The 12021-nt window shown below is 36.7% G+C and overlaps 1 protein-coding gene across 1 annotated transcript; it reads right to left on the bottom strand.

Annotated features, from left to right (window-relative positions):
- Nucleotides 1-1971: 1971 nt before the first annotated feature.
- On the bottom strand, nt 1972-6499 carry LOC149030129 (protein IQ-DOMAIN 22-like). Its single transcript, XM_089142436.1, has 4 exons — nt 5698-6499; nt 4255-4455; nt 3291-3368; nt 1972-3128 (listed from the first exon to the last, which is right to left on the bottom strand). The coding sequence occupies exons 1-4, from the start codon at nt 6133-6135 to the stop codon at nt 2316-2318; spliced, it is 1530 nt and encodes a 509-aa protein (XP_088998562.1). The 5' UTR covers nt 6136-6499; the 3' UTR covers nt 1972-2315.
- Nucleotides 6500-12021: the final 5522 nt, after the last annotated feature.

The following is a 12021-nucleotide window of genomic DNA, read 5'->3' on the forward strand; positions in this document are numbered from 1 at the left end:
CTCAACTTCTTCTCATGAAGGAAAGACGGAACAAGGGTTTTTCTCCATCTCTCTTAACCTCTTCAGTTTCAAAACAAGGTTTTTCTCTCGAAGGGAAAACAGAACAAGGGTTTCTCTCGATCTCTCTCAACTTCCTCAGTTTTGATGTTTTGTTTTTTTAATTGATATTGCTCCACAGAGAATTTTCTGAATTTTAATGTTTTTATTTTGGCTTGGACAGGTTAATATGACTTCTATTTGTGAGAATAAAATATTATTGGTGAATCGTTGAAGTATTAGTCACGGTAAGATGAATTATTACCAAACTTGATTGATAGCCATATGTTTTAAATGTTTACTCAAGTATTTGGGTCAGTTAAGAATTTATGACACATTTCATTCCTTTGTTTTATAGGAAAATATTTGTCAAATCAGTTAGTCAAGAACTCATGCATCCATAAGCAAATCAGTTAACATTCACCCCATGCACTTTTGACAAGCATGGCTGATATGGAAAGAATGAGAGTATGAACTCCATGCATGCACCAACTGCTTGTGAATTCTGATGGTAAAAATTCATAACTTTGAAACCTAAACTACTAGATTACTTAAAAATACGAGCTTTGGTAAGTGAAGTCTGATCCAAATTTTGGGATGCACTCCATATCTGTAGTACTTTCAGTTGTATCTAAAAATGACTGCTATTCAGGCCCATCACAAGCCAACATGACAATTAGGTAGTCAAAAGCTTCATTTTTTATGTAAAATTTGAACAGTATAAGACACTAGATTGATGTTCTAATCAGGAAATGATTGCTTATCAAGCCATTACAAGGTAACTTGACAATTAGATAAGCAAGAGATTAATCATAATGTTCCAACAGTGTTGAAGAGTGTAAGATGATGGATTAATTGAGAAACAGTAGGAAATTATTTGTTGGGTGCTGTGTTAAACAATCTCACGTTATCTTTAAATCCAACATGTGACACTAACGGCTTGATCATCCCATGGTTGACGAATTAGAGTTACCGAACTGTAGAGGAGATGATGGAACTAACCTCTCCTCAAGGTTTGGAATCTTGCCTTTGTTGTCCAATGTTTCCTCTTGTTATCCTCTAGTGACAGCAATGTACAGTCTTCAAGTACTTCTCTCAGAAGGGAAAGGTTTGATGGTACCACTATTCCATTCATTCTGATGCCAGAAGACCTGTATTGCAACGTTGTTAAACCTTCCTAAATTCCATCATCAAGAAGTTGAGGGAGTTATGGCACCAACTGGTGGGTTAAATAGCATCAAATCTATTCAAATGACAATATAGGCAATATATACTTATAAATATAAAAGATTCATAGACCAGTTCAAGTCTTGAAACCTTGCAGAAGTAAGCTCCAAAACAAAGTATTTCAAAATGGATAGTTAGTACCTTTGTAGTGATAACCACCGTAAAAGAAAACCAAACACAATAGTTTGGTCTGTATGTTAACAAATGGAAAAGGCCTTCTATTTGGATAACAAATCAACAAAGAAGGATCATTGATAGTGTGATTGGATTTTGTCATCTATATATCTGAACTTGATCCCATACTACATTTTTTTTTTTGAGGAGGGGGATTAAGATTTCCAAACTCAAGAGACAAGTGCTAGATTTTTCAATTACTACCCCACCCGCATCTCCAAAAGCAAAAAAATATGAAACATGAAGAGGTTATATATTTAAAGATATGTAAATGTAATTTTTTCAAAAATTATTTTTTCAAAAATTATTTTGATAACAGTCACAAAAGATCATGATTGCAGGGACTGAACTAGGTCGCAAGATATGCCCATTGTCCATCCTAAATTACACCATTTTTTTTTTAAATACACTAAAAAATATTTTTCTAAATCAAACAACCAAGAATAAGAAGGAAAAAAAAAACACCTAACATCTTGTATTTATTTATTTAGATCAATTTATTTGATTTTCTTTTTCATATATCTGGTATATTAGGATCACAAATTATATCCAAATAAAAACAAATCCTAGCGTGGTCAAGACAGATTTCTCCATCCCAATGTAACTTCTAGCTTATTGAACCTTGAAGCCCGGAAAGTGACATCTAGCAATTTTTCCTTTAAAATACATGTCTTGTTCATAACATTAAGTTCAAATTCTGTTAACACTGTAACATTTTTATAAGTGCTTCTAACAAGTAATGAGACAAGGAGGCCACAGGTTTAAGCATTTGTAATTCCACACCTTCTCCTCCCCTGATACTGGCGTGACAGAGATTGAAAAGGCTAGAAGTGGAAGAAACTGAACAAGCACAAAATCTTCACCCACATAATAAAGTTCTAGTATCTGTTTTGGGTGTACAATCCACTGGAGCTGACAGAATCACTATAAATTGGCATTCCAAGTCTATCCAACCGGCCTGAACCCGGGTAAGCCTTGCTCTTGAAATTTGCATGCAGTGCTGATACTCTTTGAGCATTTGACCTTGTATCTCCGAACCCATTAGCAGAAAACCTCTTTGTAGAACTAGATTTGTCAAAATCAGGTCTTTGTTTTGGAGCACTCTGAGACCTCACTTTAGCCCTAGATGATTCCGTGTTGGTCATGTAATTTGGATAGTCTGTGTACCCATTGAAGAAGCTTCGGGAGTCTGAAAATCCACCAAAGTAGCTTCGTGAGCATTCACTCTTAGCCGGTGTCAAGGTCCTTCCCTTCGCACTACTAGGCCTCGATGTTGCAGAGAAACATTGCGGACTGTTGTTGGCTGTCCAAAATGCTGAATCGTCTACCTCATGATATAACTTAAGAGGGTTTGATGACTGGACTTCTTCAGAGGAGGAGCTTCGACCAGACAATTGTGCTGTTGTTGAGTCCCTTGAAGGGGAAGCCAATGGAAAGAAGCCATTACTGTTCTGATCTGAGGTAGTAGAATACTTGGCGGAGTGACGTACATCGTTCTTTCGCTTCAAGTGCGGCTTCCCAGTATCAATTTCCAGTATTTTGTCACTCTTCTCATCATCAGTAGTTCTCCCTGAAGTTTCCCACAAACTGTCAGGAACGCATTCATCCATCCAATGATCAAAACGATTCTTAGCACTCTGCATCCTGTCCACATTATTGCTATGCCTGATATTTGACCTTGAATTGTTTCTCTGCTCACAGATGGTTGTGTTCAGCATGTAAACATTTTGTTTATTATAATGCAAAGGAATTTAGATGAGCCACTATACAGTGTAGAATTGGAGTTCCATAACTGTTTTTTGGGTTCCAGAGAGATGGAAAGACAGAAACTGTTGACTTGGACAAGTACTCACCTTAAGGGATGGAAGCCGTTCATGTCTAGCATCGCTAACACGAATTGGGAGTTCAAATTTCTCAGGGGTTGCTGGGCCCTGCAAGAAAATGAGGTTAGAAACTTTTCCCAAAAAAAAAACTGTATTAGATTAATAGTGGCAATTCTTATTCCAACAAATTGACATATTTAACCTTTAAAGGCTACAGGATTAATAAAGTTTACAATCCAAACCTAGATCAACTAAGGGTCTTAACAGTGAGTTGATGCATCCCAAGTTCATTTTTTCCAAGCCCTGTTTGCTTCATTAAAAATTTTCCAAGCCACTGACACTTTCCATTAAATTTTTGTAATTTTGAATGGGTTTTCCAACTTTAAATTGAAAGAAAAGGAGTTGATATTATTTTTTCAAGAAAAATTTCTCTCTTCCTTTTGCCATGTGGAAAAATATGAAACCTAGTGCACAAATGCCAAAAAGGACAATTTTCCTTAAGACAGGTTAATTCTGAACCAACCTAAACAAAAGAATTACAACAACAGGGCTTAACTAGTTTCCAAAGTCTCAGGCAGGGTAATTCGATACTAGCTTATTGGGGGTAAGGTCAGGATCAGCAAACCAAATTTAGTTCTGTCAATTTTCAAAGATATATAGCACAAACAAAAAGGTTGTAAAGTCTTCCACAGAGCTGTATTTGTATTGTTGGATTATCCTTTTCTCCCTTAAAAAATACAGAATTAGGGGTCTTTTAATCACTAAAACATCAATTTTAATCCATTCCAATTTACATCTAAGGATCATTCAAGTATTGAATGCTTTTGGTTTCTTCTCCAGAGTAATCATGGATGTACCATAATCCTGTTTGCAAATGTTAGAGAGACAATGGTTGAGCATCAAGACAGTTATTGTGTCACAAAAGAATCAGAATAATCAAACAAATAGAAGAGAGCAATAAGGAATCACTGTAATAGTTTCAACTAAGTCTTACAGGATTATGTGACAAAAGGTTCTTGCTGTAAGGATACTGGAATTCTGAAATGTGAATGCGACCTGCCCGAGCTCTCGCCTGAGCTCTCACCAATGCCTGTAAACACCGCAGATTCTCCTTCAACCCTTTTCTCACAATGTGGCCCCTCACCAACGCTTGGAGTCTAACCAAACCCTTCAGTGCGCTCAAAGCTCTCCTTGCCTTTCAAAGAATGCCCAAAACTCAAATCAATTACAAAAATTTCAGTCAACCAAAATTCAAAATCATATTTTTTTTTTTTTGGTAACCCCCAAAATTCAAAATCATTCAGAAACCATTCTTTTGGGAGAAAAAGAGGGGGAAAAGAAAAGGTGGGCGGGTGTTTTCTTTTTTTTTTTTTTCTTTTTTTCTTTTTTTTTGGGAGGGGAGAGTGATTTGGAAGGACCAACACACAGAATCATTACAGCCCTGTGGTGCAAAGTTGCATGAAACTTTAAAAAGAAGCCTTGCCGCATACGGCTTTAAGGTAAGTTACATCAAATCACCAGTAAGCATGAATGAAAATTTTCAAACGCGAGAAGGCGCGTTTGAACAGAAATGATTCGCGCTCTCTGATATAATTTTCAGATCAAGCCTGACATTTTAGAAAAAAGGAAAACAACACTTCATTCACCATTCTGGGCCTCTCAGTCTCAGACAAGATAAGATGAAACATGTGCAACCACTTCCTCACGTAGTGGACCAGGTCAACAGCGAAGACTACTCTAACATACATACAGGAGTCAAGTACAAGTACAACACGAAAAGAGATAACTCGAACCAGAGGCATGCCCAGGGAATCCACCTTGGATGGATTTGATTTCTGATCAGATTTCTAATGGTTCCTGTGGACCCAGTAAATGCCGTCCCAGATTTTTCAGGTGCCGGCGGATATGAATTTGGAACTACTAATCCAGATTTTTTCAGGTTCCAAACTGCTTTATCTAATTAATTTAAAAAACAGGAAGAGGGGGAAAAAAATAAAAAATTGGGGCTAAAGAGAGTAGAAACCCAGGGTTATGATTACTTCCCTAAAGAAGAAAGAAAAAGTGGAATGGCTATGGATTTAAGAAAACTCAAGAAGAAAGGCAGGTTATTGTTACTTTCAGAAAAAAGAAAAAAAGAAGAAAGAGAAAAGTGAAACGGCTCTGGATTTCGGGAAACTCAAGTTCGCCATCATCAACAGATCCTGCGGCGAACGAACAAATCCAGACTCCATGGATCCTATTTTATATTTCTACAGAACCCTTTCTGCTCAGCAGATTTTCTAGGCAATTTAGAAAGCAAACCCTCTTTTTTTTTTCTCCCAAATTATAATACAGCAACGAATTGAAGAATTGAAGAATTGAAGAATTGAAGAATTGAAGAACGTAGCATATAATTTTCTGGAAAAAATTACTAAGGAAGAGATATGACTAGACTAACCAAATAGCCTCGGAAAGCGGCTTGTATCTTAACAGCAGCCCACTGTTCCCGTTTCCTGACACTCCCGTTCGTGGTGGAGTCGCAGCGGCCACTATTGCTGGTTAACCTAACAACGGCAGCAGCCGCTTGAGCCGCCGCAACAGCAGCTTCCGCCACCGCAGCAGTGGCGGCAGCAACAGCAATCGCGTGTTTGTTCTGATCCTCAACTGCATCAGCGTCGTACCCCAATTCCTCTCTGTGAGAACCCTTCCTTGTATCAATATCATTCTCACTCACCTGTACATGCGAAGACGAAGTCGTCGGTGTCTTATCCTTGAAGGATCTGACGAAACTCCATCTCTTCTTCTTCTTCTCTTTCACAGACTTCGAATCCGGCGAAGACGACGATTCCTTCTTCCCACTCAATAACCCCTTCAACCACCTGGCCGCTTTCCCCATTTCTCAGAACTTGAAAATCACTAGCGGATTTTGAAAATGGTTTCGATTGCGCATTATCGGAACAATTACAGGCGAACCAGCAAGACGACGAGAGGGGTAGAGAGTTCTGGTAGTGATAGAACTCATAGAAGTGAAGTGAAATGCCTAGAAACTAGAAAGACAGTTACAGCGAAATGTGTGCTTAAAAAAACAATAAATGCGGAGAGATATGGAAGATTTAGAGAAGTTGATAGAGTAGACTTGCAGTCACTGAAAATTCAGATTTTAAATAGTAATAAATCCATATTCCATTAATTTATTAAAAATTTGTGGGGGAGAGAAAAGCGAGAGACACAGGTCTCACAGTAGCAGAGCAGGTAAGACTAAAACGACCAAACGAGGCGGAGAAGTTTTATGACTTCTATCGTCCTTATTGGCTTGTCATTTTCTTTATGACCCTGTCAAATGACACTTATGGCCTTTAACAGTATTGATAATTACATTCACATCGTTTCATTAATAAATTATTATTTTATAAGAAATGGGTATACATGCACCACCGACTAGAACTTTCTTGCATTACCAATTGGGCAAGCTTACCGACGGTTACATACATCCCTTTGTAAATTAAGTGATATCATGTAATGAAGAAAGTCTGCTATAAATGACACGTGGGAAAATGGATCCTAAAGATTATATATATAAATATGTAGAATGTTTTAGGGTCTGTTTGGTTACATGAATTTTTCAAATATTTAGAGATTTCAAATTTATAGATTTCAAATCTATGGAATTATAATTTACAAAATTAGATGTTTGGTTGTGGAATGATATTTGTGATTCATCCTAAAAAAATATTTGATGGACGTGATTTTTGTGAATGTGCAAATGTATAGTTTTTTTGAAATCTCTGGATTTCACCCCTTACCCATAAATCTATAGATTCATGTTTTTAGTGTAAAAAAATGAATCTTTAGATTTCATGAATCTAGAGATTTTTACAATCAAACGGGTATAATTCTCAGATTCATGAATCCAGAGATTTGAAATCTCTAGATCAGTGACACGTCCAGTCACATGCTCAAATAAAATTAAAATAAAAAAATTTATATATTTTTAAATTGTACTTCAATATTTGAATGTCAATAATGGACATGCTCCTTTCATCAAAAGAAAATAAATGATCAGTTTTTTTTTTTGTTAGAAATTGGACCAGATAAATTTCTGGTATTCCTGTGGTAGAATATGAAATGTGTAGATTTTTTTATGGTAACTACGGGAGTGTAAATTGATACAATAAAAACATAATTTATTATTTATTTAAAAAATAAAAATAAAAAATTATTGAACCGCAAAATTTTAGAGTGCTTATTGTTTTATGGTAACCTAGGGGAGTGTAAATTTTCTTTTCTTGTTTTACCTTTTTGTGGGGTTGTGGAGAAGTTGTCTATCAAAGATTTCTGTCCCAATCATGTTTGCACTTTTAGAGTGCTTATTGTTTCAGCCTAGTAGGTGTATTCACAATGGCCGTTCGGGCACACAAGAATGGGTAAGATGATGGCTGTTCTTCTAAGATTACCTCCGTCTCAGCTAGCGATGGCTGTTCTTCTTGGAATACCTCCGTCAGTCTCTATGGACAATGACTGTTCTTCTGGAATAACCTATAGGCATCAATCCTTATAGAGGATTGGAGAACCCATCATGAGGATAAGGATTAGGAGCAAACAAAGGGTAACACTTTGTTGGTGTGAGAATAGTGTGTGGTTTCCTGAAAATAGTGAAACTTCTTTTCTCTCTAGTGGACGTAGGCAGAGTTTGCCGAACCATGTTAAATTTTCCTTGTGTGTTTTGCTTGTGTTCTTCTCTGTTCGTGGTTGTGCATTAATTATCCATAACAAGTGGTATCAGAACAAGGTTCGGTAGATCGTCTTCGGAGGTTTCTCTTTGCTGAACTACGTTCAATTTTCCTTGTGTGCTTTGCTTGTGTTCTTCTCTGTTCGTGGTTGTGCATTCATTATCCCTAACAAATGGTATCAAAACATCAAGAAAAAAAAAATTTGAATCATAATTAACAAACGAACCATCCTTTGTTTTCCAGATTTTGGGTCATCTCCAATGTCGTCTCAGTCGATTCTTCTAACATTAGCTCCGTCACAGCTAGCGATGGCTATTCTACGGATGGCATTACCTTCGTCTCAATCTCAGTCTCTACGGATGGCTCCATTACCAAAATGAAAAACATATATATATTTTTTTTATTATTTTTTTTTTTTGTAGAAAGCTGCATATATTATAACCTCCCCTGACTCACAGTAGGAAACATCACGAATTGGTGTTTTTTGAAGATTTGTGGGATCCATTGCTTTGCTTTGTGTGGCTTGAGCTAACCATGGCATGCCTCACATTTCTCTGCTGTGTATAACAAAGCATCACCCAGAGATGATACATGAAATATTCTTAATAAAAGACCAAGATCAAAAAGGCTAATTTTAGTGTTTTTTATTCAAACTATCCTCAACTACCACGATTTTCTTCTCAAATCCTTTTCTCCATGTATTCTCTTCCTTCGTCTCTTGTTTTCACTCCATTGCTATTCCTGTGTATGTTGAAGAACTATATGAAAATGATGTAGCAAAAGTTTCAAATTTTTTTTTTTGGGGTGAGAAAAAAGTTTCAACGTAAAAAACCTTAAAAAGAACAGTATGGTATGATTTTGGTTTATGATTGAAAATTATTCTTGTTTTTTTTTTTTTGTAAAGAAAATGGCATTATTCAATATGATTCATTACACACAGTTAGTGTAACACTAGAAACCATCACTTAACTAGATACGATTTTTAAAACTCCTTCCCTGAAATTTAGAGAAGCTTTAAGGGAGCTTTGCAAATGGCAACACCGTCTCCTCCAGCTCTGACCGACACTCTCCCCATCTCACTTTGAGGTGGAGAGACTCACCTCTGTAGTCTCTCCGCCTCCTGTTCCCCATCTCCTCTGGTTTCTCTCTTCCTCTCCTTTCGTTTCTCTCTCCCGTCTCTTCTGTTTCTTCTCATGCCTCCTCCAGCTCTCCTATCTTCTCCGCCTCGCGTCCCTTCCGCCTCTCCCTGCTATCCCGTCTCGCCTCTCCTTCTCTCCTGTTTCTCCTCTCTCATTCCCCTCCCCTGCTCTCCATCTCTCTTGTTTCTCAATTTCCTCTCCATCTTCGTCTCGCCACTAGATCTGCCGAGGAACACCAGATCTGGTGTTTTGTTTTCCTTTTCTGCTCCCCTCCCTCCTCTACTCACCTTCTTCTTTTTTTCTTTTGCTCGAACACTCAGATCTGGAGCTTTTTTGGCTTTGATCTATTTATTTTCTCTTTTAATTTCCTTTTTTCGGTTCAAAATAAAAAATAAGAAATTTCTGGTTGCAGCGCACCTTGGTGCATACCACAGAACATCTCTAGGTCTGGATACAAGTGCTTTTGTGGCGAGCTTTACCAGTACGTTTCTACGGCCGAGTCAGATGGCAGGGTCGAGCCTTCTCCGCAACATTGATGCTACCAAAGCGACAACCGGAAGTCCACCCACTCCGCCCTCGCGGTGTGTTTTGTCTCCGCCCTCGCGGCGTGTAGGTCTCCGCATGTATGGCGTGTATCCTTGGCTTAACTGTTGCTGTCTTTGGCACAGCTTTCGTTCTAAGGGTTTATTGGACTTAATGCATCCCTTACCCTGAATGATCCTGTCTATTGCATGTACGACAGTTTGGTCAGTTTTCCGCTCCTTGGTTCGTTTCGAACCTTGTGTTGTCATGCATCTGTTGTGTCTGTATTTTTTTATGTGTGTCTGTACTTTCCTTAATTTATAATGTGTTTCTCTTATTACCAAAAAAAAAACTAAAAACGATTTTTATATTAAAAAAAATCCTAGAAACGACTTTTGAAAGTCATACGGTATGCTTCAACATGGTATTGTTTTTCATAGTTGGTTTCAATTTTCATACCTAAGTTGACCCTTAATTATGACCATTAATTGAAAACAAATTTCAAAAATTGCTTAATCTCTTAATTAAAATAAATAAAATAAAATAAATTTAATATTAGATTGGTATGGGACAGGTGCTTGATACTATCATTATGATACCAATCCTAAACGATTGTAAATCACTTTCTCTTATAGAGAGTACTCCCTGACGATTTTAAAAATAACCCATCACCCTGATCCTGTGTGTTTTTTTTTTTGGTAGGAACCTGATCCTGTGTGTCTTTTTGGGGTAGGAAACCTGATCCTGTGTGTCAAAGTAGAATGATCCGGACTCTACCAAAGTGTACAAATATATTAATACCATTATTATTTTATTTTTTTTATAAAAATAAAATACCATTATCACATGCAGCGCTGTAGCGCAACAGGAGTGAGGAAAAAGTTACGACAGGCGATTTGACAACCACCAAGGAGGACACGATACCTAACACCTAATACAGTAGATTAGCAATGGAGGAGGATATATGGGTGGGGCAGGTCAGGGAAGTGTAGGAATCTTGTACATGGACACGAGAAAAGATGCTACACAGGCAGGCACACATGTTCAGAGTGATTGCCATTTTAAGATATATATCTACTATCTACTGGTGTGTTCTTGCGTGGAAGAAGAAGCAAAATTTCTTTCTCAAGCATCTTTATAACCATAGATGTTTTATTTTAGAGCAAATTGCACTGACACTCCAAAATAGAAGTTTTAAAGCACTGATACTTCACTTTATGTTTAAAAAACACAGAGACCTCAAAATTGAATTTTTATTGGATGTATTTGTCTAATTTTTCATTAAAAATCTTTTAGACACTATTTATTATAGTGATATTTTTAGAAATAAACAATAATTTAACTATTTTTAGTGATAAATTTGATAAATATATTCAATAAAAATTTGATTTTGAGGTCTTTGTACTTTTTAAATATAAAGTAGGGGATGTCAGTGCTTTAAGGCCTCCATTTTAGTGTGTCAGTGCAATTTACTCTTTATTTTATTGAAATGAGATCCACAGTTTCTTTCTTATCTTAACACAAAAGACAAAGAAGAGAGTCCTAATCCTCTCATGACAATTGACAGGGCACATCCATCCATCCCTATTTGTAATTTTCATTCACATTTTGTATTCGACCGCCCTGTAAATCTGTAATATCTAATACTAGATAGATTTTTATCCATTTTCACCAATGTCTCTACGGATATATGACATGTGGCCACTACAATCTAACGGTTGATTTGGGAAATAAGACTACAGAAGTGATTCAACAGCAATCTTGAACGGACAGACCCATCCAAATGTAGTTATCGTCGACATCATCCCCTTCCGCTTCCTTCAATTGCTTTGAAGATCACAAGAAAATTATAGTATTCAATTTCTTTAATTTCTCAAGAACTCTTTTTTTTTTTTTTTTGATGATTACTGTTGCCCATTGTACTCTGATTTTATTACTACTTTATCTCCTGTACTTTTTAAAATTGCTAATCCAACCCTTAACTTTGTCTGAAATTACTAATGCCCCCTTCCGTTAAGCTCAATTAATTTATTGATGATGTGGCATCCAGGGAATGAAAGCTCGAAATATCCGGCCACGCTAGGAGCCTTAGAATATCGCGAGATCTCGCGGTCTCGGATGTATTCCCCCCATATAGAAAATTTGGCCTATTATTTTTGGGTATTTTTATTCAATAATTTTGGTAAATTTGATGCTTATCCTAATCTAATGCAACTATGTGGTAAATTTGAATTATTTCCTAAAAATTATTTTATTTAAATTCTCCTACCTAGCCACATTTAATATGTTACCTTCTGAGGCCTACATCATTCAGACATAATTGGAATGATTATCCATTCACTCTGAAGATTCTATTACAATTCATTAATAATTTAAATTGTTTCCATAAAT

This window comes from Hakea prostrata, chromosome 1 (genome assembly GCF_041222555.1).
Source record: "Hakea prostrata isolate BN-2017 chromosome 1, UWA_Hpros_2, whole genome shotgun sequence".
In the NCBI taxonomy this organism is placed as follows: domain Eukaryota; kingdom Viridiplantae; phylum Streptophyta; class Magnoliopsida; order Proteales; family Proteaceae; genus Hakea; species Hakea prostrata.